The following is a 26438-nucleotide window of genomic DNA, read 5'->3' as shown; positions in this document are numbered from 1 at the left end:
TGACCCGTGTTATTCGATCTTTTAATGTATTGGATTTTGACCCGTGTTATTCGATCTTTTAATGTATTGGATTTTGACCCGTGTTATTCGATCTTTTAATGTATTGTATGTTGACTCGTGTTATTCGATCTTTTAATGTATTGGATTTTGACCCGTGTTATTCGATCTTTTAATGTATTGGATTTTGACCCGTGTTATTCGATCTTTTAATGTATTGGATTTTGACCCGTGTTATTCGATCTTTTAATGTATTGGATTTTGACCCGTGTTATTCGATCATTTGATCTATTCGATTTTGACCAGTGTTATTCGATCTTTCCTTCTATTCGATTTTGACCCGTGTTATTCGATCATTTGATCTATTCGATTTTGACCAGTGTTATTCTAACTTGGTTTTTTTTTTTTATGTTACCCTTTTTATTTCTTTGAATTTTTATTTTTGTATCGCTTTCTTTTAATTCACAAATCTAATAAATATTCTACAATCTCAAAATAAATGTTCTTTATGACCTTTATTGTTTTTCAAATTAATTTTTTTTCTTAAATTCATTAGGATTTATTTATTATTATATTGTACGGTATTTGTATAAAAAATTAATGACCTACAATAAGACTATTATATAGCTCCACAACTACCATTCCACTTGCAGGATCCTTTATATAAAGAGGCACTCTTTTACCACTAATAAGGATTGGTCATCATAAACTTGTCGAATTACTTACGACCCCATATCTCTCAAAATTGTCTAACTACAATATTCTTGCAAAACTTTCATAAGTCGTAGGTTCTGTATTTTGCCAGTGAATTTTTGAAAATGGAGTATTATTATTTAATTGACAGATAAATGTGTGTGTGTGTGTCAGGGGTGTGTGTGGGTGTGTGTGTGTGTGTGCGCGCGCCCGCGCGTGCGTGTGTGTGTGTAGGGATATACATTTGTATAACTGTAGTCACCCTATTCAATTTTATACTTTTAAGCTTCACTATCTGCAACTGCGAAGATCAGTACCGGATTTTCCCAAGGTTGATATAGCAAAAATAGTCTCAAAGGGAATAGACAGCAATGAAATTCGTTGATATACTCTTATCATCGCAAGCATATATAGTAAAAGAATATATTCTTTGTCGTTGTCATTTGCCATTAGCCTATTTTCAGCTCCATCCAGGCTTGCAGACAACGTTAGTAATACGATGATGCCAAAAGGGACGTTTTTATGATAGCAATAATGATTTCACAAAACGGGAACTTTTGCAAAGTATTCATTTATGATGATCTCATCCTCATGTTAAGGCCCATCTCGAGCTTTTTTGTTATTTTCGTTTTGTTTTAGTCGTGCATTAACCGTTCACAAAATATTCGTGCTTTTTATTGCTTTTTATTGTTGCAATTTTTCATTATCCCAACCCCCTAGATTTTTGCTGCTTTTGTTATAAATTTGAAGCAGGTTTATCGTGACTTTTTCTTTTTTATATGAGTGAAGCGCTCGTGGCTAACAGGATTTAGATATTGATAATATGATAAGATATTTGGATAGATTGATAAAGATTTACATAGATTTCATTGAGTCTGTTCTCTCTTTTCGTTTAAAAATATCAGACATTTTCGGTCTGGGGGAAGCATCCATTAGTTTGTTGAATCCGCTCATGAAGGTATTCTTCAAGTCACGTCCAATGTTGGAGTGCCCTGCTGATGGCATACTAATAAAAGAACCAATACACTTAACCATGGATTTTAAAACACAAAGCAAACAAACAAACAAACAATAAAACGAACAGACAAACAAACAAAAAAAAACAACAAACAACACAAACGAACCTAAACAAACAAAAAAACAACAAATGAAAATAAAAAGCGTTTGTTTTAGGAGGGAAGCACTTTGACAACACTTAGTCCAACAACACTGTGGTCCTCGTTCCATGATCGAATCGAAATTTAGAAGTTGATTAAAATAGAGGGGGAAAAAACACACAATTGGTGATGGTCTGGTAAAATTATAGGCAGTATTAGAGGCGAGAGTAACAAGAAAATCAGGACTACAGGAAGTAGGAATAGTAGTAAGAAAATAAGGAAGACTGGAGTGGGGTGGGGTGTAGGGGGGGGGGGAGGGCAGAGAAAATAATGGGAGCAGGAGGGTCAGGGGGGAGCAAGTGAAGCTGAGCAATTTTGAATGTGAGTTGGAATAGCATGGATATTAGTGATAATTCAATCCACTAAACTTACTGTGCATAGGTTTTTTCCTCTAGTTTTGTTTCACATTCTTGAAGAAGTAAATTTACAGTTTCCTTGAAGAGGCAAAAAATGGAACAGGTCTCATTACGTATCCCTGGCAAGACATTTAAATAAACCCATATTTTCTTATAATTTACCAACTTCCCTCCCTTTCTCTACCCCAGCTCTGCCCTCTCCTGTCCTGCCCTGTTTAGCCCTGCTCTGCCGTTTCCTACTCTACTCCGCCCTTCCGTGCCCTGTTCCCCTACTCTGCCTTGTTCTGCCCTACTCAAATCTGCCCTGCCCTGTTCTGCTCTGCCCTGTTTAGCCCTGCTCTGCTCTGCTGTTCCCTACTCTACTCCGCCCTTCCCTGCCCTGTTCCCCTACTCTGCCTTGTTCTGCCCTGCTCAAATCTGCCCTGCCCTGCCCTGCTTTGCTCTTTTCTCTGCACTCTTCTCTTCTTCTCTCCTCTCCCTTGGATTTTTGTGCCTAAATACTTTGACATTTTTATATGTTGTGCAACTTACTTCATATTCAGGAGCTAGTTCCAAAACATCATCTTGGACTAAGCGTAGTCCAGGCATAATGTGATCGTTAAAAATTTCAATGGGGATAACTTTACGTTAGGTCAAAGAATTATTAACAAAATAATTAATATTTTTACACTCAAAATGAGGTGTATTAGAAAGGCGTGACTAAACGAAGCAATTTTCTCTGCAACTTGCCTCGCAACGGCGTTGCGACGCAAGTTGCAAGAGTGTTCACACGTTTCAACGAAGGTGACGCAATCGTTGAAAAAAGTAGAAACGAATTCTACATTTCAAAGAATCGCGCTTTAAGTTACACGCTGTTGCACAGAGAAAAAAAATGCGCTTTAGGTTACATGCTATTGCAATAAAAAAACAAAAAAAAAAAAAAAAAAAAAAAGAAAAAAGATTTCAAGTCAAAAGCGGCACACTTTTGGCTTATTTTGACTTCCGTGCATGAGAGTTTAGACTTTTCGGGGGAAAACTTTTGAACGAAGCAAATCCCTAATATTTGGACGTTGTGGAGATCGCCCAAATAAAAAAATAAAATAATTTAATTTCAACGAGCTACTTCATCGATACGGCGGCCATCTTGCCAGGGGGCAAAAAAGCATTCTTTTAAAGGTAAAGGTGATCGATGTGCCGTCTTAATTTATCTATCGACGTCATTGATGTAATAAAGCTTGGTTTGCCCCCTAGACGCCCCATAATGCCTTGCGATTAAAGATGGCCGCCGTATCGTTGAAGTAGTCCATTGTTCTTTTGTCAACGACTCTGTTATGTAAAAGAAGCCAGAGGAAACTCGGGTAGAAGCAGAAAAAAAACACATCGGATGGATTTCAAGGATACAACAACATGTGAGAGATGCGTAAGCCTCAAGGAGTTCCAGTGCGATCTCTCGACGCAGCATTTCATTTTCACAGTCATTGTTGATGGAAGCCATGGCTGTTAATCTTGGAAGAATGACTGTAACGACAAAAGAAGGCATTTGATGTTTGACAGATCTATAAACCTCAACGAGCACGGTGACCTTTTATTTCATACACTTCCAGAACCACTTTGCGTAGTTTTATTTTTTTTTATCTTTTGTAGTTTTTAAAATTATTTTTTGTTGCTTTGTTAAGGTAATTTTCATATATCTACTACAATCCTCATAGACCCTTGCACCGAGTCCAGAGAGGAATTGTTCTGGGGGATAAAACATTTTTTTTTTGGATAAGAAATTGAAACGGCCTATTGTTTTGTTCCCCAGAACAATTCCTCTAGGAAATCAATGCAAGGGGTCTATTCTATTCTATTCGTCTAGATCTACTAACTTACCTTTATCTCTAAAAAGCGGCTCTGCATGAGGTCCAACTTTACCAAACGTCTTAATCATGGTTCGTTGCAGATCGTGTTGATTTCTGTACTGTGGGTCTTCTATGAATGACTTGAACTGCATATAAACCTTATCGAGTATCTATTATTATAGACAAGCAATATTAGGACTGTTTTTTAATGATTTTTCGTTTTTCTTTTTAGTTTCAATCGTGTTTTCCAAGTGCAATCTTTTTATTGATTTTCTTGACAATTTTGCACTATTTTTTTCATATGAAACGATATGGATGCTCCGTGCCGTGCCGCGGCAAAATGCAATTAATAGACCGATCCCGGCTATATGCTCGAGTTTCCACCAATGCAAAAAATGGGTACTTTTTCCAATACAGAATATAGAATGTCCGACCAACAAACTCGAATTCATAAATTTTAAAAATAGTTATCAATTTTCAGCTATCGTAGTCAGTTTCATGCTGTATTTAGAAAAAATATATTAGCTTGTCCGACGTAGCAACAGTAATTAGGAAGGTAGAAAAATAAATGTGGGATCGGTGCATTCCGAGCGAGCGGTTATTAGTTCAGTTCCTGAACATTTTTGTTTTAAGACATTATTTCTGTCTTTTTTACGAGAAACATGAAGTATCAGTTTAATAATAACATAATAACCATAGTGCAGTTTTCGTATGACTGTGAAAAGTTCACGGCACGAACACGGTCGTGACAGAGCAAGGGATACGCCAGACAAATCACATTGCACGAGAATTTACTCTCCATCCAATCAAATACCCTAAACAAGGCATAAACACGGCGCGGACACGGTTACGCCAAGATCACGGCACTTTTAGACCAATCATATTCCGCGTGAAAAAGATCAGCCAATTAAAGTTCGGGAAAGTATCACGGTCACGGCACGTCACGCTTACGGCACTGAGCTTTTCACAGTCATACGAAGACTGCACTAACATGATACATACGACTTTATCGGTAACGCTCTCTAGGATAGAACCGAAGGCAGGGATCGATGCTGTTCGAACTGACCTGCAATGAAATAATTATTATATTAATATTACAAATTCTTAACTGGTCATCTTAACGTTTGAAAACTTACATATGTGAGTCAGAAGCTAACGTAACCAGAGCTGGTATAACATGTCTGCTTATGGTGTCTACATCAACACCTTTAATAAGAACCTGGAAAAAAATATGTTAATGCGGTTACCATGGCAATACTATATGAATATTATATAATGAATATAACATAAACTCTTCGGTGGAGCATCAGAGCAGGAGGACCTGATATACTACTGTCATCCCTACCTTACTTACTATAAAAAGCTCTCCAGCCGAACATCGTATGACGGGGTCTTAATATACTGTCCCTTACTCTACCATCCACCCCTCCCTTCAAAAAAGAGACTCTGTCCTACTAACCATAAAAAAGCTTCCCAGCGGAGAATCGTAAGACGAGGCCTTGTTATACAGTCCCTTACTCTACCATCCACCCCTCCCGTCAAAAGAGACTCTGTCCTACTAACCATAAAAAGCTCTCCAGCCGAGCATCGTATGACGGGGTCTTGATATACTGTCCCTTACTCTACCATCCACCCCTCCCGTCAAAAAAAGAAAAGAGACTGTCCTACTCACAGTAAAAAGCTCTCCAGCCGAGCATCGTATAACATGGTCTTGTTGTACAGTCCCTTACTCTACCATCCACCCCTCCCCTCAAAAAAGAAAAGACACTGTCCTACTCACCATAAAAAGCTCTCCAGCCGAGCATCGTATGACGGGGTCTTGATATACTACTATTTCCCATAGGACAGAAATTAACAGTTGATGATACGTCGAGTGAGCACTGGAACAAATAATAAGAGAGCAACAGGCAATTTTCATTTCTTCTCTCAAAGATTTTCTTAGAAGCACTGACAATAAATTGCAGCAAATACAAGAGGGCCGAGGGTTATATTAGAGAGCTTACGAATCGACGACCGTTTGCACGACGACGACGCCGTTTATGAGAACACCGTTACTACGCATGCGCAGCAGGAAGTGACGTCATGTGGACCGTCGTCTTCAGACCGACGACGACCTCTAAAGCAGTAATTTGACGTCGTCCTACACCTCAAGGTATGTGATGTATTTTACTTATATATTTTCGAGTCTTTTTAATCAAAAATCTTTGAAAACCATGTAGCATTTGTAAAATTTCGCTTTTTATTCCTTTTATAGTCTAATGTGAAGGTTTTCATATTTCTTTGCCTAGTTTTACAAGCCAGAAGATTATCCAGTCATCATGGCAGCCAACAACACAAAGTAGGTTTGGTTTTATCGAGATAAATTTGAGATAATTACGATAACAGTCATTGATTAGACTGAAAAGAAGAACTTTTGAATATATAAGAGTGAATATCTCATTCAACTTTTTTAAATTGGCTTATAAATGCCGGGCTAGAATGCAGCAATCAGTTTTTTTAGTTTTCGCCTTTGAATTGAAATACGTTTTATCTTACATTGCATTTACATTGCTTCTTCTTCATATTCCTTAATAAATGTTATTGGTGCTTCAGGTAATGAGATAAGTAACTTCTTTTACTGAAATACAGCTGGCCCTACTTATTAAAAGTTGAACTTTTCAATGAATGTACAGTCAGTTTGAAAAATAATTTGTTATTTATATTTAAGCTTACAAGTTTAAACTTATGAGCAATACAACCCCGTTCACATCAAAACGGTGTTTAGTTAAACTGTGTTTTATTAAAAGATTGAGAAGCTAGTATAACGGCCTGCAATAAAATCAAACGATCTAAAATATGCTCAGAGCAAGATGTCGGATAGTTTACATGCATTAAGCTTATTTCACCAAAAAGGTTGTTCAGTGTTTGTAGATATTTCTAAAAACCTGATTAGCTAAACCACTTTAAGACATGTGCCTTGTTTGGTGTAAGCCGGTGTAAAAATATTTTTATCATTGAGATAAATAGAAATAATTAGTCAAAGGGAAAACATAACAACAACATAACACACACAGACACACAAAAAATAACAAACAAACAAATCTTCCTCCAAAAACAAAAAACAAATCAAACAAAGACTAAAGAAAATTGTGCACTGAAACTTTTCTGTTGATTCCATTATAATTTGTAATACTTTTTTTTTTGAATAGGATTTCACAAATGAAATGGTCAAGTGATCACGATGTTTTTCTAGGAAGAGAGATGATGCTTTTTGAGTTGTGGAAGTTCAAAGCAGGGAGCCGGGAACGAGGAAACTGCCTAGACAGAATCGCAGAGAGTCTAAACAGTCGCCAAGAGAAACCTACATTTACTGTTTCTCAGAAGGCCATTCGGGACAGGATGAAAATTATGGAAAGGGAGTTTAAGAAGAAAGAAAGGACCGAAAAAAGCGCATCTGGGATTTCTCCAGAAAAAACCGAGCTGGATGAAATTATGGAAAACTACATTCAGTTAAGAGACGAGCAGGAGGAGTTGGCCGAGAAATCATCAGAGGAAGATAAAAAGAAGATGGAGAAAAATAAGGAGTTGGCAGAGGAAATGAGAAACAAGGCAATGGAACGCCTCTCGCAACAAAAGAAAGATGGCAGTGACACACCAAAAAAGAGAAGGAAACAAAATGATGCCATGGAATATCTAAAAGAATCCACTGAGAAAGAATTCGAGTTAAGAAAGGCAGAGTTGGAAATAAAGAAGCAGCAGGAAGAAAGAGCGAAAGTTGAACAACAAAGAATGTTTGAGCAACAGCAGGAAATGGTAAGGCAGGTCCAAGATCAAATGAAAACCCAGCAACAACAGTTTCAAATGTTCATGCAAATGTTCATGAATCAGCAAAATACCCAAGCTCAGGTATTTCATGAGCTGTTGAAAAAAGACAAGTAAAGTATACATGCCTTTTCATTGATGATTCAGTTACGATTTGTTCGATTTCGATTTTTTAAATTTACAATCAAGTAATTGAATTGCATTTTTGAATGAAATGGAACATCTTAATTGTCAATTGGTAAAAAATTAATTTTGACAAAATTATTTGCCTTAAATTGATTGACTTAAAATGACATTTGTTTTTATAATAAGTTATTACTGATTATAGCCACATTTTATATTCAGCTGGAAATTTTGTTTGCCAGATATCAATAAAAACCATAGACTACTGGTCTTCACTGTTCTTATTCACTTGGCTATCAAGGGTAAAACATTACTTAATCAATTAGATGAAATAATCATGTAGGGCAGGCGGATCGATACCAAAGTACTGTGAAGTAATAGATCCATACAAAATTGAGCGTGCATTTTGCATTAGGGTACATCCTATGTACATCTTGCCAACTGCGCTTAGACCTATTTTAAGGTTGTTCTTAAAATCCAAAAATTTAAAGTAGTTTATTATGTCCCCAAAAATCCATTCTACTGAGACTCTAGCAGAGCTCATAGATTTGTTGTAATCTCGTTGATTTTGTGTAAGTACTGCACCTCTATAAGGAGTTTGTAGCTGTGGTCGTAAAGGATAAGCAAGGTCTCCATATATGCACATCGTTGAGCCAGTAATTGGGTTATAAGAGAATCTTTGGAGATCTTGCAGTAAACCAGAAGAGGCTAGCATACCACTATCGTGACGTTTGCCTTCTACTGGACCAAAAAGGTTGCCGACTAATCCATTCGGTAGAGCAACAGATTGAAATTTGATTGAATGCACACGTTTGTGTCCATTGTATATAATTTGCTGGTTCCTACCAGGACGACACACTGGACGAACCGTTCCATCTACAAACCCCCAACAGTTGTCCAAAGCTGCACCTGACTGATGAACTGCATCAGCATACAAAACAATATTTGCCGGGGAGAGAAGAGTATGATTGTACTTTGTAAGTAGATGATGCCAGCGGTTATAGATCCAGTCAATCATGTGATTAGTAATGAAACAAAGTTCAGGAACTGGTCTAGCAAAGTGAGGAACCAAATCTCCATATCGGCAAGGGTAAGCAAAACGTTTCAGATAAATACATAGAGCAGGAATTGATCCAACTACCAAGCCATTGTATGTTACAATTTCATCTGGTAATTGGAGCTCCTCAGCAAGTTTATAGATGTCTTGCCTGAAGAATCGAAATTGGGCCTTGCATTCATCATCTGTTAACAAGTCTAGCTCAAAACGGTCATAGTTCCAATAGGGAAAATCTGGGTTTTTTGAAGTATAGGCATCGTAAAGTAAAACAAACTCTCTGTTCTTAATAAATCCTTTTCGGTAAGCATGTAAAATACAAAGTCTCGTCTCTCTGAAGTTCGGCATGTAAACAAGGAAACAAAGGATAGAGTGTTTCAAAAGAAAACTGTTAAATTTTACGAGTCAAACATAAAAACAAAGAAACAACAGTTACAAGTCTCAAAAAACCGATGAAAATTAAATTGAAACCTTTTGGCGGGAAATTAATGTAGACGCGCACGCGCGTTTTCGGCATGCCGTCGTGCTACCTTCGTAAGCTAAATTTTATTACGACGCCACTTACGACGCCAACCTAGTTGGTGACGTCACTAGAAGTCGTCGTCGTGCAAACGGTCGTCGATTCGTAAGCTCTCTATTTCCAAAGGCGGCGCCGTCTGATTGTTACTTCCAAGGCTGTTGCCAATTATGTCTTCTAGCCCACACATTTTTCAAAAATGTTTTACATGAAAAACTAGAAATACCTCAGCATTTTTGTCCAAGATTGAAGATCTGGAAGTGACAAATATAAATTCACTTTTGCTTCTTACCTGAGCTCCTGGTAAATTACTAATGGACCGTGTAATGGAAGAGAATTCAGGGCAAGTGCGACAATGGATTCACGTAAAATTACAGCCAACTGTTTCTTATTATCCTCCTGCAAGGTAGGTGGAAATATATAAGAAATGTTATGAACAACAATACCCAGGGCTGTATACACCTATTTTTTAAAATGTTGTCTTCGCCAAAGGCAAAAGGCGATAGGTCATTCCGACATGGAAATGGTTTCGTTGAATACAGAAAACATTAAATTCGTCTTCAACACTAAGGTCCATGTTCTTGACGAGAATAAGAAGTAGAAACAGAAGTGATTCCAGCTATTCTTGGATCTCTAAATGACCTATCTCCTGTCGCTTTTCGCCGATTGCTTATCGTCTTTGGCGATGGCAACGTTTTATTTGAAATAGGTGTTTAGTATGTGAAACGTTTTTTTCAACCATACACGTGCAGGAGAGTTAGAATTTACCTCTTCGAAGGGGGCAAGTACTCCAACGACCAGCACAGGAATACATGCACTAGACAACATGCTGTCACGCTTTGATTCGTCTTGTTGTTCTGTAAAAGGGTTGTAACGTTAATTTCAAGATAAAAAAATAAAAAGAAGATTATTAAATAAGCTAACTGTTCGATTACTTATTTACCTTTGGAAGCATTGATATTATCTAAGCGGTCAATGCAGCATGGTTTAATCTGAAACAAGGAAAATGGTCTCTTGTTTCAAATTGACTAATTTTCCTCTCAATATTATACGATAACCTGTGACAGCTGCAGCACAAGCAGCAGCATAAGCAACAACAACAAAAATAGCAAAAAATAAAACATTAAGGCAAGAGCCACAACAGCAACAGCAATAAAGGCAACAGCAACAGCCACAGCCACAACCGGACAGCAACAGCCATAAAGGCAACAGGCACAACAGCAACAGCAACAGACACAACCGGACAGCACAGCCATAAAGGCAACAGGCACAACATCAACAGCAACAACCACAACCGGACAGCAACAGCAATAAAGGCAACAGGCACAACAGCAACAGCAACAACCACAACCGGACAGCAACAGCCATAAAGGCAACAGGCACAACATCAACAGCAACAGCAATAAAGGCAACAGACACAACAGCAACAGCAATAAAGGCAACAGCCACAACCGGACAGCAACAGCCATAAAGGCAACAGGCACAACAGCAACAGCAACAGCAATAAAGGCAACAGGCACAACAGCAACAGCAACAGCAATAAAGGCAACAGGCATAACAGCAACAGCAACAGCAACAGCAATATAGGCAGCAGACACAACAGCAACAGCAACAGCAATAAAGGCAAAAGGCACAACAGCAACAGCAATAAAGGCAACAGGCACAACAGCAACAGCAACAGCAATAAAGGCAACAGGCATAACAGCAACAGCAATAAAGGCAACAGGTACAACAGCAACAGCAACAGCAATAAAGGCAACAGGCATAACAGCAACAGCAACAGTAATAAAGGCAACAGCCACGACAGTGACAGCAATAAAAACAATAATAGCCAGAGGTCCAGCAGCAATAACAAAAATAACAATAACAGCAGCAGGAATAACAAAAACCCAGTGAAGATTCCAGTGAAGCACCAAAGGGACGGTATTGGAGGTGGGGCTGGGGCATTTAAAATGAAAAAAAACGAGTCATGAGTTTTATACCGAAATGGGCGTCACAAACGTTTCTCCACATTTTCCGGTTGTTTTAGTTGATTTGAGTATCGGTATGTTGCGCGCAAGTTCAATCGTGGAGCCGCTAGGTTCCCAAAATAGTGTAATTAAGGATGACCCAGTAGATTGATAATTACTTACTCTATTATGTGAAAAAGGAAGACCAAATGTGATGCACAAAGTACGGAACAACAGCATTAATTTACGTAGACAATCGACTAATGAACTGTGAACTCGTCCTAGTAAAGCAACATTCAGAACATGAACATTAATCTTTATAGTTCCATTCCAAAATGGTGCAAAAATGTCGATTTACTTAGAAATAAAATGGAAAATAAAAATAAATAAGTAAGATAATCGTCGAATGGAAGAAGAACTTACCAGCGATTTCACAAAGTTTAGGTAAACTGAAAACGAATAAATGAGCGACTTGAATACTGAGATTTGGTATAAGAATGGCAGAGGTCATATAATGATCATCAGCATAATTTTAGACTTGAATATAGAGTTTCTTCCATGCACTGCGATTGGTCGACCGACCAGTGATTCTGAGATGATAATCACTGCTCAAGCGGTGATTATGAGTGTTTCCAAAGTTTGACAGAGTGGAAGTAATACTAAAACGTTTTTTTATCCTGAATTTCGTCTATGATATGCAAGTCTAAAATTATACTAAAACAATTACAATTCACTTCAGGCTCAGTGATTATGGTGAATATTTACGTTGTCGCTCGAAGACTCGTGGCTGGGTAAGTATTCACCGATAATTACTTCGACTTCGGCGAATAATTGTTAAATAACGACTGCGACAAAGATGGTGGTGATGAAGATAGGTGATAACGAAAATTAAAAAAAAAAAAATGGTTGTGATGATAATGAATTACAAAAAGGAAGTCTTAAAACCATATCCAAGATACCAACATACACAATTAAAGGAGCTCATTACCACTTAGATTGTATCCATAGTAACGCATCCCAAGATTTGAAATTCTCAGATGCCACGAGCTTATCAAATCGACGCACAAGAAAAGCCAATAGCTGATCACTGCCGACGATTACAGCCACATTTGTCAGAGGGGAGGTGGACGGTAGAAAGCGTTCGTTTTCGACTGCAAAAAGTGAAGAAAGAAGGAGATATGCTGAGAGTTAAAAGGTCTCTCCACTTTTTATCTCAGCCTAAGTTGATCTAAAATGGCCCTTTTGACACGGCAGCCATGTTGGTTTGAACAATAGATTCCTACATGCGTATTCTCGATTTCAAGTGCTCACGAATAAATTTATACGGGTTAAACCAAGGTTTTATTCTAATGAACATGGAAAAAACATGGCGGCCGTGTGATAAAGGTCCATACGAGTCAATCGTAGAGCTTTTAAGTTAAGAACGGTCCTGTTGCTCACAAATCCCGCTTTAATCTAGACACATGTTCTCAATTATCTAAACTCCCTATGAAAAATTTGAAGGACAACCAATCCTGTCATGAAGAAAATGTAACTAAAATCTTCATAGAAATGCTTTTCGTTTCCGTCCTGTATTTTTTTTTCTTTTCTTCTTGCGAATGACGTCACACTTAACAACTTTATGGCTTTTACCCTAAGCCCTACTTCACCCAACCCTCCAAAAATACCACACACTTTCGAGGCTCCTCCAGGGTCTTTCATGTGACACAAACACTAGCAGTAAAAGTTTATACTAGTTTACCTTCAACATCGTATTTCTGGACATCTTCTAACTTCTTTGCAAAATTGGCTAGAGAGAGATAAGCAAAGACACTTATTTTTAGTAGTGATTTAACAGAAACGTAATGAATAAAACACGAATAATATGTTTAACTTACAAACAACAATCGGATGGCGCTAAGCATTAAAAAATACTCTCTTCTGCCACAAAGAAAGCGAAGTAAACCGTATATCTAAACCACTGTAGTAAATTTGATAATAAAGTTGTAATCAGGGAATGGCCAAACGTTCTCGGCCAATCACAAGCGAGATGAGTGAGTAAAATACATAACATCAATGGACTCACCTTTTCGTAAAACATTGGCAAACAGTGCGGGTATTATCGACGTGAAAACATCCATGAACCGACATATCCGTGTTCCTATCGTGTGTAATGCCCTATGGACCTCGTCTTCATTGTCAGGAGTCGGGGACGTCTCCAGTAGATTAGCAAAGTCCTTTAATTGATTTTATATTATTAGATATTAGACAGCTTCCCATATCTAGAACCCTGACAAATTGTAGTTGTCTGCGGTTGCATTTGTATTTTTATATTTATATGTAATCAAATATTGAAAAAAATACTAAATTTGTTAGACAGAAGTCGACTGAAGTAACAGAAACAAAAATGTAGAGCAGATTTTGTATGGATGTCTAAAAGAAAATTAGCAACAATAGTGCCGCGCCGTGGCCGTGACGGCATCTCCTGCTGTGATTGGTCATCACCTCTAATGTCAAAATGCCTTGAATTGATGACACGGAAACTACTTGAATATTTAACTCATTAAGGTGAATTCATTTTGGTCTCAAGCAGACGCGTATATATAATACTTACGTCTAGTGCTGATTCAATCCTATTCATGATTGAAGTCGCTAGATGCGATTCCAACTTGTCTAAATCCATTGCCCAGTCAGCTAACGACGGTAGGAGAACATTCTGTGCTGCTTGACAGACTTTTTCTGCTGTATCTTCAAGTGTCAACAAAAACAACTCATGCGCCTGGGGGAAATAATATAATATATCAAAGGTCTTATAAACCCCTTACAGTACGTCGGAATGCAGCTCAATTTGGAGGACATAACATTAGGTTCCCCATTCTCAGGAGATTGAAATTCTTTTGTTTTGTCCCCAAATTGAGCTGCTTTGACGTCACATGCAAGGGGTCTATATAATTTATCGTTACTAGAAAAGATAAGGTACGACTTCAGATGTAAGCATGTAATTGGTTACGATGATTACAAACCTTTGGTTTCATTTCATTCCAAGATCGATGTAGTAGATGATTTTTTTCGAAGAGAGTGAGAAAAAACAAAGCAAAACCAACAAAAAAAAAGAAAAGGAAAAAAACCCTCGAAGCACAGGAGAAAACAACAAGGAACTCCACTTTCATGTGATGATGATTGGTATTGATGGGCTGCAAGCATTCCCAAGAGTCAAAAGACAAAAAACATGACGGCCATTGTGGAGTCGTTAACGAATGGATGCTAATGAGAATTATCTTGTTAAATGGCCCAAACACGGCCGCTATGACGTAACGTGCAATCGAAGAATAAGCATCGAACAAATGACAACTGCAATGCAACGCAGCACTTCATAAGAGCAATTTCTTAATAAAAACAAATTTATATTTCGTCCTTTCCATGTCCAATCTTTTCATACAGGTTTGGATATTTAGAAAAACTTGAAAGCGACTAGTTCGGGAGACCCTACGTAGCAAGCAGTTGATGTAATGTATTCATAACAATACAATAAGAACGACAATAGTATACAATATATATTATGAACACACTTCATCAACTGAGTGCTATGTAGATTCTCTCTGGTCGCTCTTCATTTTAGTGTCCAGGCCTACCTGTTCGTATTTGTCCGGGGTTTTCATATCGGCTAGGACTAGTCCCAGACTCTTTGTAATTGCTTCTCGCACTTCTTCACTTCGATCGTCTGTCAGCATTTGCTTCATCATTGACCAGATCAGCGATGAACGAATTGTATCCTGTTTTTTGAAAATAGGAAATTAGGGGCCGTTCATTTTACGTTAATTTTTTCATTTTAAAATTCCACCAGCCCCACATGCCCGTAAAAAAATGAACGGTACCTTATCTGATTATGATTAATTCCTCCTAAATATGCACGCCGAACCCCAAATCTCACTTAATAATCTTCTCTAAAGTACGAGAGACTGGTAACGAACTTGCGGTGCATAGGATTGGGGATTAGATTCAATGCAAATATTACCCATTATTTGGCAGGGCTGTAGTCTCACCACTATTATTTGGCATATCTACGGCTCCAATGCTACTCGCAACAATCTTACCGGTAGATAAGACGATAGGCTCCCACAAGCCTCGGCTACTAATAGTCTTCTTTCGTGAAACTTGTGTGTAATCTGAAGGACAATAGTCAAAGATCGATGCAAATCAATTACATCAGATTCTGACATTCATGGGCATCAAAAATAAGTTGCGCAGCACTTTGGGAAGCACGGGTGGCGTGCGCTTCTTATCCGTCGTCTCTCACCAACGCGACCCGAGTTCGAGCCCTGCCGTGCTCGGTTTCGTATGTGAGTAGAGTTGTTTGTTGGTTCTTTCCTGTGCTTCGAGGGCTTTTCTCCGTGTTCTCCGGTTTTCCTCCCTCCGCAAAAATCAACTTCTAAATTCCAATTCGATCTTGGGCTTTCACACCTAGCATGGATCTCATGGTTCCGTTCGTGATTGTCCCACTTTGTGATTACAGAGAAAACTGGTAGATTTTTAACTTTGATGCTGCAATAGCTTTTGTGGTTGCTGCTGCAGGGCGCATCTAACTATTGCTGCTACATTATGTTACTCGCTGTTGTTGCCTGTTTGTTTACATCTTTACAACTGCTGTCATTAATTATTTGCTAATTACTGTTTCTTTTCTTTGAAAAGCTGCTGACATTGTTTTCATTGTTGCCGTTTGTTGTTGTTGGGAGGGAGTGAATGGGGTAAGGAGGATAATGGAAATTAGGGAAGGAAAGAAAAATAGTAACATAGGGATGAAAGAAGAAAGGGACGGGAAAGAAGAAGAGGAAGAGAAGGATAGAAAAGGACAGTCAAACAAACACACTTGCATACTATTAACATTTACCTGTTCCCACCACTGAGGGAGTAGTTCAGCTTCAACACGCGAAGGTTCGACGACTTGTGCAAAGGCTGCACATCCGTTCATGATCATCTGTCTATCAGACAATAACATGATAGGAGTAGTTTAGAGCAAGCTCTTGTTAATTCATGACCACCATCTTCGATGACGATAACAAGCATTCCTCATTACCTTCTCTTGTTAGATCAACTAACATGGTGGTTGTTTCACTGTTATTCATGTCTCAAGGGATTGTGAGTCACATGGTTGCACACAATGTATAATAGGTATGGTATAAAACCATAGAATAACCATTGCTTAAGTTCATAGTCTAAGAATCGTTTCCAGTGCGCATGCGATTTTATCCCGAATTTCTAATCTTTTTTTTTTTTTTTTTTTTTTGACCTTTTATTCTTAATTAAACCAAAGAAGGTAAGAAATTCGGGTTAAAATTGCATGCGCACTAAAAACGATTCTTAAACTATGAACTGGCTTATTACTAGAGATATCAAGCGCGCAATGGGTCACTGGGCAACCTTGTTTATATGAAAGTACCAAGATTCCGCGTCCTTTATCTTATTCCATGCATACCGCTGTTAAGGCTCATTCGTACAGGTTTAGCATCAGCTATTCACATCTCATTAACTATGTTCACATATACCACTAGAAATATGTGAAATGTAAGAAAAACTGATATAGTTCAATTCAAGTTGCGCATTCTTTACATTACAGTCGACTTTTGCGAATGGTTTTTTCTTGGACGAAGCTAAACCTGTACAAATATAAAAATAAGCCTGCAGAGTCATTGCAGTAACTATCCAATGCGGAATAATTTGATTTTTCTTGTCTCGCAAGAAAAAAATAAAAATAAAAAAAATGGTGAGACGTGTTGAGTTTAGTCTATCATCATCGATTCAATAGGGTATATTACTTTATGTGGGACTATATCTATTACCTCTGTTCCTCATCTGGTCTCTTGATGAGGTTAAATAGCATGTGCATAAGATTGTCTCGTTCTTTGATGTCTGGATGATGGATTGCGGTACAAAGAATAACTGGAATCAATTCCTACAACCACAACGAAAACATATTGTATTGTATTGTAACAGAAACTCAATTAGAAAAACAACGACAACAACAACAAAGGAACTAAGTAAAAAAATAAAAAGCAAAGCCAAAATCGTTAGCAAAGAAAAACCAAAGGACCTTTGTCACGCAGTATTGCAGCCATGCTTATTCCCACGATAATTAAAGCCGTTTTTCTGCCCGTGCAAACAAATCCTTCAGTGCTTGAATGCGAAGCTATAGGCGGGCAACAATCTGTCGTTCCACTCAACAAGGCTGCCGCATGAAAAAAGTACTTTTCCAACAATAAGCAACAAGTACAACTATTAAATGGAAAAGGCTCGGGTAACACGCTTTCCAAAGAAATTTGGGAGTTCCAGTATGACTTATGAGCATGACCTGGTGCTTGAAACATTAAACTAGCAGTCATACTTCTACCCCCTGGAAAGGATGCTAGTGTAGGTTGTCTATCAAGTGGTTTACACCTGCTTTGCAGCGTCCGCAACTTACTGACCACTTCTCAACAGGATAGTGGAAACAAGAAACATTGAAGAAACGCTGCACTCACCTCTCTCTTATTTAACAGGACATTTGGTACGATATGAGGAAGACACCTTGCTAGGATTAGAACCACATCATCACTTGTCTCTGACAGCTTGGACACCTGGACAAGTACAAAACATTAATAACCAGAACGTTTTGCTAATCCAAAGCATACAGATCTATGTGTTCCTTGATTGCAGACTCATTTCCTCAGGGCTTGCATTAGGTCATTTCAGCAGCCGTCAAAATATCCACAACACAAAAAGTAAAGTAAAAGGAAAAGAAGAAAAAAAAAAAATGCAGAATTTCAGCAATACAAAGACTTTATAATTCCACGGATTTTTCATTTTTCAAACAAATGTGAGGGAACGAAATGATTGCAACGACGTCAACTCTTTTTTGAATGTTCATTAGCAATAAAAAGAACACTGCCAGTACAAAAACTTGTCGATAAAGAACACATATAAGAACAATTTTACTATAGAGCAGTTTTTGCATGACATTGAAAAGTGACACGGCAAGCGATACGCCAGAGAACGCCAGACCAATAGCATTGCTCGATAATTTACTCTATCCAATAAAAGGCAAATGTCAAACAAATCACTTTGAGCGAGAAAAAATGTTAATCGATGTATTATGATCATCCGGGTGGATGTAGTCCTGAGAAGGACTGTTTGATGTGACTGACGTTTCGACAACCTGAGCGGAAGTCATCTTCAGAGTCAAGTGAAGAATAAAGTCAGATTAGTCATATTTATATTGCCACGATAGCAATAGCCTAATTACCTGGATTTGCGTAATTGGCGGGGAAAAAAGCCTATTAAAATTTTAGAAAACATCACGATCACGGCACGGCAAGTTTACGATACGGAGCTTTTCAGTCATGCGAAAACTGCTGTATGGCAGTGTGGATAAAGAGAAGGGTCACAAACCTCACTGGCCAGTCTGTTATCAAGTGCGATGTGCGCTGACGAGAAGAGAGCTTCCCTGAACGCTGGCGACGTCATTCTGGAGAAAAAAAGAAAATAAAGACTGTAGGTTTACATTCTTTTCAGTAGAAATAACGATTTTCCTTGCAATCTTTTTGTCATTGGTACCTCGTTTGCTGTGTTATCAACGGATTTTGAAGAACAAAAAAACAAAAAAAACCAGGAAGTGTAATTGTTAGTTATTTGCACTTGAAAAAAGGAAAGAAAAGTTTCGCACTGTCTTTGTACGAGTAAAGTGCATAATATATATCTTATATCGACGCATTTGAAAAAAAAAGGTTTTGTTTTCTTGGCTGAACGTTGTCAGGGCACGACTAACTCACAGATTGAACTTGGAATTTATCAAAGAATGGAATACCTGAGATCCCGGAGAAAAAAATCTTGAAACAAGGGAGAAACCTAACAAACGCTACTGAAGAAATAAAAAACGCACGCGCATGCTGCGTGCAGTTATTAAGCACGGGGGGATTGATCTGCCAATCCCCAAGCGCTTTATAACTTCACACAGAACAGCATGCAAGCTTTTTATTTCTTTAATAAAATATAAATTACCATAGCGAAATCGAAATAGCGCTAGCGTGCTTTGTGCTGTTATAAAGCACGCGCTCCCAACCAATCAAAGCGCGAGAGTTAGAGCACTTATTTTATAATAATGTATCGAGCATCCAAGTGTGAGTGCACTACCGCTATACCACCTTTGGTTTCCTGGCCTTCATCAGTGGAGAGGTTGTTTCAGAGTTCTATGAGACAATGTTCGCTTCCCATTACCTTTGTCCATGAGATGCAGTTGTGTTAACTGTTGTAGCCGTCACAGGTTCTGAAACCTTGTCTTCTTCTTTAAGTGAAGGCTCTTCCTCTTTCACCTCCTCATATGTAAAATAAACATACAGTCTTTGAGTTCAGCAAAATTGCATTTTAGAGATTGTGGTGTAAATATCTTTCAATCTCGGTCCTGTAGCCAACTTATCTGACCTGTTCAAACCAGGACCCAAATAACTCATTTATATACTTTTCCTGTATTCACCATATTTTGAAAGTACTTTCCAACACGAGTGAAATGAATCCTGGGATGTATAAACATTTTGGAAATGCATTTTGATAATTTTGGTTCACTCAAAAATGCTTGCCCTCTGCCCTGCGAGACATCCTAACCAGCTGATCTGAGAAAAAGTGTTAGCCAATCGGAATAGAGAAAATTTGCGAAACTGAGGTTTCACTTTTCCTCTTGCAATTTTGGATTTCCAGGCCACCAAATGAAAAAAGAAAACGTGGCTAATACGCACTTGATAACAGTGACACAGTAATTAATGAGTTTTATATTTTTATTCCAATAACGGGCATCTTTTAAGAATTTTTTGCTGATGATTTTTTGCGCGCTTCGTGACACCTCAGTTTTGTAGTGACGTCATTTGTCACTCTTCCAGATCAGCTGGAAAAACACATGAGCACAAAATACCTTCACATGCTCATCCTCAATAGTATTTTCTTTACTCATAGTTTCACTTTCGTCATTAGCCTCGTCTTTCTCCTTTTGCTTGATCTCTTCTTTACCCACAGGTGGTTCAATATCTGGCTCAAAAACAATGCTTGGTATTTGCTGTTCACCAACATAACTATTCTCCATATCAACTGCACCATCTGGCTGGTCAGTAGAAGGATGTTGAGGAGTAATGGTCCTGTCTTCTGATGCCTCTGATTTGATAGTGTTGAAGGAAGTGTTTCCAGGAGATCTAAACTGCTGATGTTCACTAAAGTAAAAAAGAAAGGCCAACGTGCTTATCAATACTTGCTGATACAGAAAATAAGATTATTCTACCGTGTCACTTACACTTCTCAATCGCACGAGCGGAATCGTCTTCACAATAAAGCATGTACGTTTGGTGGATGTTTGTTTTTGTTTGTCTTTTTCTTTTCTTTTTTTTTTCTGGTTTGTTTTGTGGTTGCTGTTGTCATTTTTTCTTCCATTTTTGTTGTTATTGTCGTTGTTGTTTTGTGTCTGATTAACCAACTGACTAGTTGACTGACTGACTCATTGAATGACTGACTGAACGATGGACGGGCGAACGAACTGATGGACTGACTAGTTGACTAGTCAATGACTAACTAGTTGACTGATTAAATGACTGACTACAGAGTAGTTGACTGACTTACTGTCTAAGTAAAAATATGTTTATTTTTCTCATTTGGTCCATTGACATATTTACCTTTGGATCTTCTCCATATTTTCCTGTAGAGTTTGATTTTCAAATTTCAGCTCTCCAACTTCTTCCCTTAGATTCTTGCACTCTGACTGTAGTTTTACAACTTCATCTTCTAACCTGACCTTCTCTTCTTTTACTGACTGCAATACCAGCATCACTTCAGGCACAGTATGATGTCCGTAATCCCGATATAGATGCAAGATGTTTGGTGGTTTGGGGATGTTAAGACCAACATCATCCCAGTCATCAAAATCCTTTAGAAAATGACATTAAGAATTAGGAACACTTTATCACACGATACAAATATGTGGACATATTTTATTAGAGTGAGCTAGGAAATATCCAATCAAATAAGGGGGGAAAAAGGAAACAATGTATAAATTTATTTTTATTTCCAATTTTATCAAATTAAAGAAAAGAACACAGGCGATAGTGGAACAAAATATGAAACTCAGTTCCATAGCAATTAGTGGCAAGGCAATCCGTCAGTCAGTTAGTCAATCAGCCAGCCATCTAGGTAACAAAGCAGGCAGGCAGACAGGCAGGCAGGCAGGCAGGCAGGCAGGCAGGCAGGCAGGCAGGCAGGCAGGCAGGCAGGCAGGCAGGCAGGCAGGCAGGCAGGCAGGCAGGCAGGCAGGCAGGCAGGCAGGCAGGCAGGCAGGCAGGCAGGCAGGCAGGCAGGCAGGCAGGCAGGCAGGCAGGCAGGCAGGCAGGCAGGCAGGCAGGCAGGCAGGCAGGCAGGCAGGCAGGCACTCAGCCAGCCAGCCAGTTGGTCAACCAGTCAGTCGGTCAGTCAGTCGGTCAGTCAGTCAGCCGGTCGGGCCGGCGGTCCGCCCGCCTGCCCGCCTGCCTGCCTGCCTGCCTGCCTGCCCGCTTGCTCGCCCGCCTGCCTGTCAGTCAGTCAGTCAGTCCGTCTGTCCATTCTTCTGTCCGTCTGTCCATCCTTCCATCCATCCGTCCGTCCTTCCATCTGTCCGTCCGTCCTTCCATCTGTTGGTCTGTCTGTCCGTCCATCTATACGTATGTCCATCAGTCAGTTGGTCAATCAGTAAGTCAGTCACTACCTTTGCGCCCCACATGCTTGCTAGTAATCTAACCTGTCAAACCATTACCATACCAACCTGGTCAGTATTTTCATCAGAGAAGGTAATCGATGTTAGCCTGTAGTTGTTCACCAGTAGATATTCATTGACAAGGAAGTTCAGTGCTCTTATTTCATGTGGCTTGATTGGATCCTACAGAGAAAAAGAATCATAAACAAAATTAAATGACATGGCATCTGGTGATCTGGACCCTAAAAAAATACTATATGAACCAGCCAAATGCATAATGAGGTTGGATGTAATTAGGGTAGCATACATCAGTTGAAGAAGGTTCTTTTGTATCAGTAGATCCTGGTCCTTTTCTTGAAGGAGATGAACAGTCAGTCCCTGATGGTAATAAAACAATTTAATATTGACTGAGAATCTACACATTAACCTGTTTGGCATGGCAACCCAACATCAAATATAACAAAAGGTTGAGAAATCAAGGCATTTTGCATAAAGCACTGACTTTTTAAATGTTTTAAAAATAAAATAATAAAAAATTCTTGTGAGAGCTTAAATTGAGAAAATGTGTTGTGTCTGGAGTTACATCTAGTTGGCATATAAACATGTAATAACAAAATAATAATAAAATGTACTCGTATAGCATTTTAAAGAATTGCATTGTTACTACCCTATGAGATAGCTACCATGAAATCCCTCCATTGCTGGCAAACCCCAACGTACCTGCAACTTCTGTCAGTGATCCACGCAGTGCTTTGATGGTTTCATGAGCCTTCCTCAACTCAAATTCAAGTACTGAGCGATAAAAAATAAAATAAACTTTACTCTCTATTTTACACCTCTGATTCATATGTAAAGATAATATCAACAATATTATTTTTTTAAGAAAATTTATTTATCAAGGCTACAGCAATTAAGGTTGAAGTAAAGTGTTTTTATCATTAATGGATCCATTGACTGACTGTAGAGCTAGAAATAACAGCTACTTAATGGTTGGCATGATAAATGGCCACAATAGACTACTTCAACAATATTGCAGCCATCTTGAATTGCAAGGCATTGTGGGGCATCCAGGGGGCAGAAAAAGCTTTGATATTAACAGCTCACCACAAGAGAATAAAACAAAAGATGAATTAAGACGGCACATTGATCATCTTTACCCAAAAAAGAAAGACAAACACAAAAAACTCTATATATTTTGTCATCTTTGTTTTCCTTCGCACCCTGGCAAGATGGCTGCTGTATGAACAATGAAGTCCATTGCTAATGGCATCAGCAACTGTTCTTCATTCTGCACTAGCTAATAAACCCCATTTGTGGGCAAATCATATAGAGAGAATAATATCTAAGCCAGCATGTTAGCTTGCATGTTTTCTATTATACTTCAATATAAACAAATTCAGCTGAGTTGACCTTCAGAACGAACTCAAGGTCAATCAATCAGAATTGAGGATTCAACATTATATTCGGTTAGCATTTCCCGTGATTCTGCAGAGAGAACCTATGAAATATGAAATCTCCATTCTCTAAATCGATATAGTATGAGGAATTTACATCGTACTTAGCCCCTGCTAGAAAATGCTAACCAAAAATAGGTGACCATTATCCCTTTTGGAGAACACGGTCAACTCAGCTGAATTTTATGTTTTAAATCATTTTATTCAAAAAAAAAAAAAAAAATACAACTTTTGAAATTTAATAAGACATCAGAATATTAAGAGGAAAAGTTGTGGGGAAATCAACTTTACTTTTTGAAAGTTCTTAAAAAACTGTATACCATTGATATGTATTATTATATTAATTTATATTTATATATTGGTTTCTGTAAATTAATATACAGACAAAATCATTACCTGTTCTTTTTGAAAATACATTATGATTATTTTTTAATAATTTAATAAGCATGTTTTTCGAGAAATGAGTAAATATAAGCTTAGCTGTGTGAATATGTGTACCCTCAATATGAACAAATTGTACAACCTGCGATACGTTCATCTGTATTGTCGTGTCCACCATCATCAGAAAACCGGGCGAAATCGTCCAAAGAATCAATAGTGTTGATGCTGGAAGTGCGTGCTGAAAATACAATAGAGCTAAATTAAAATAACAAAATCAAATCACAAACCAATTAAAATTACTTAGTACTACTAATTTGTTATGTCGACAGTTCGATCAAAATAGAAAAATAGACCTAAATTTAAGCCTATTTTGAGTATAAAGTGCGCAATATCTGGGGGTTTTCATCGATATTGAAAAAAAACTCAGGAAATTGTTGATAACGAAAGTAATATTTTGCTAACGAGAATATAATTCAGAATGGATTAAAAATACACGTTTAGAGATGGAATAAAGATAACATATATTGAAAAAAACTGTACACAGTAAGCCTTCTACGACCAAAGTTATAAAATCATACGACGAAGGTCATCTTTACAACTTGCAGTTTAGCTTTCGTACTACAAGGAATATGTCTGCGAGTCGAGAATCTAAGGTATAAAAGGTGCTAAAGTACTGCAAATGAGCAATTCTACTCACGCATTGAGCCAGGAGATGGAGCTCGAAGCGGAAACTGTCTTTCAAAGTTCCCAGGATTGGAGAAAAAATCTCGTAACTTTGGGATCTCGATGCCACATTCTACCAGCTCAGTGTGTAGTTCTAGTGCAGTTAGATATAACTGGTGCTTGAGGAGAATTTCTGCGATGGGATCAATGTCTTTGGAGTCCAAAGGAAGAACTGGTTGTTTGACTTCTTCTTCTGGATCCGCCATCTTGTGACTGGTGGAGATGGACTCCAGGCCCAGGGCTACACTGCACACAGGGAGCCCAACATCTATATGTGCATCAAGCGCTACTGCTGGGGTCAAAAAGTGGGATGTGATTGTAAAAATAGCACAGAACTCTTGATGCATGATATAAGACGCTTGAAGAAATATACCTATTTGGAAGAACGCTGTCGTTCCGACATCTGATCTCAACGATCTTAGACTGAAAAATGTTTTTGAACTCATGTTTTCTAGCTAAAATATGGAAAATCACATTTCAAACGTTCAAAGGCCATGCTTCATATGAAATCCTAAGAGGACTACGTTATTTGGCTGCGAATAATATATTACATTTTGGAGCGTGTTACTCTAGATTTCTGTCTCAAATTTCAGATCTCCGACCGACGTGTTTTGAAATAGGTGTGTGTAACCAGGTTTTGTTTTGTGCTTGTCTGTGTGTGGGTTTTTTTTCTCTACGAAGACAGACAGATCCCTTTAATTTGATTCGGTAAGAATTCGTTTTAGATGAGAAAACGTCGAAAATCAAAAATTGCCGGGTATTTAAGGAAGCTCTGGGTAGTTTTGGTCTGGCACACCTAGCCGCATTGAAACCGCTACAACTCCGTCTTGAATACCTCGATCTGCAAGCGCTTTTCACAAATGTCAGTGGTCGCAGTTTTGATCTGAGGATTGAAAGGAACCGCGAAGGCCTAAATGTGATTGGTTGATAAGAATGTAGTCATGGCAACGGTGATATCTTCACATGTGACGAATATGATATCTTCACTGAGTAGCTGTGTACGAGGTTTTAGACACCGGATAAATCCTGATATTTCATCGATATCTATATAATGACAGAAAATATTATGGAAATTGTGGGATATTCTATGGTATGCCATTCAAAACCATTACATATTTTTACACTTTTTTTTACTATTGCATATGCCTCTATACATCTCTTTTTCATATTTCTTTTTAGTTTCTCTTTTTCTTACTCCAGTTCTAGACATATCACTTCATTCTTTTTCTTCGGGCTCTCTTAACATGGTCCTATCACGTGACTTCTTTATTCTGTTCGTTTTTGTAATTACTTGTTTTTTCTTAGAAATGTTAAACAAACGTCAGTTCCACCATTGGCAAAACTTCATATTCTGGCGGCTTTTCTCCATCTTCTGCTGTTTCCTTCCTCATCTTTTGCTCAATCCTTAGAACCGCAGCACCTGCTCTCATTTGGTGAACAGATTCTTCAAATTCTTCAACGGCATCCACTCGAATTAAATATTCTGATCTTGCTGTCAAACAAACTCATCAGCTGGTCCAGTTGGTGTCCTTTTTTGAATTCTCTTTCATTCTCTTTGGCACGATTTTTTCCGAGGACTACCTTTCTTCAAACCGTAACGATTGTGAAACTCCCTTTGTAATGTGCTTCGTAAGTTGGGATGTCTATCTATGTTTACAAACGGGTTCAAAACCATCCAGGAAAGATGATTTATTTTCACTCC

At 38.3% G+C, this 26438-nt stretch overlaps 2 protein-coding genes and 1 pseudogene across 3 annotated transcripts; 1 reads left to right on the top strand and 2 right to left on the bottom strand.

The window, feature by feature from the left end:
• Window positions 1-487: 487 nt before the first annotated feature.
• On the bottom strand, window positions 488-24961 carry LOC116300610 (RAB11-binding protein RELCH homolog). Of its 2 annotated transcripts, none has more exons than XM_089034543.1 (31): window positions 24711-24961; window positions 24156-24251; window positions 22899-22970; window positions 22486-22556; window positions 22248-22361; window positions 21130-21380; window positions 20382-20673; window positions 19694-19791; window positions 18869-18944; window positions 17962-18057; window positions 17284-17396; window positions 16335-16425; window positions 15541-15612; window positions 15079-15219; window positions 14061-14225; window positions 13533-13683; window positions 13209-13256; window positions 12456-12618; window positions 11891-11916; window positions 11651-11748; window positions 10462-10510; window positions 10287-10375; window positions 9811-9917; window positions 5804-5903; window positions 5160-5242; window positions 5026-5089; window positions 4055-4193; window positions 3584-3700; window positions 2735-2823; window positions 2220-2281; window positions 488-1696 (listed from the first exon to the last, which is right to left on the bottom strand). In XM_089034543.1, exons 1-31 carry the CDS (start codon window positions 24940-24942, stop codon window positions 1546-1548), a joined length of 3516 nt encoding a protein of 1171 aa, XP_088890669.1. In that variant the 5' UTR covers window positions 24943-24961; the 3' UTR covers window positions 488-1545. The 2 variants fall into 2 exon arrangements, with proteins under 2 accessions (XP_088890669.1, XP_088890670.1); XM_089034544.1 differs by having other exon boundaries at window positions 19694-19788.
• LOC148909233 (uncharacterized) lies at window positions 6316-7819 on the top strand (annotated as a pseudogene).
• On the bottom strand, window positions 8182-9349 carry LOC148909232 (uncharacterized). The gene has a single exon (XM_089034554.1). The coding sequence runs from the start codon at window positions 9347-9349 to the stop codon at window positions 8270-8272; it is 1080 nt and encodes a 359-aa protein (XP_088890680.1). The 3' UTR covers window positions 8182-8269.
• Window positions 24962-26438: the final 1477 nt, after the last annotated feature.

Source organism: Actinia tenebrosa, unplaced genomic scaffold (genome assembly GCF_029948245.1).
Source record: "Actinia tenebrosa isolate PJP-AT-01 unplaced genomic scaffold, QUT_ActTen_1.0 PGA_scaffold2__45_contigs__length_23673736, whole genome shotgun sequence".
In the NCBI taxonomy this organism is placed as follows: Eukaryota; Metazoa; Cnidaria; class Anthozoa; order Actiniaria; family Actiniidae; genus Actinia; species Actinia tenebrosa.
The sequence above is the reverse complement of the archived record's forward strand: the minus strand, read 5'-3'. Positions and strand labels throughout refer to the sequence as shown.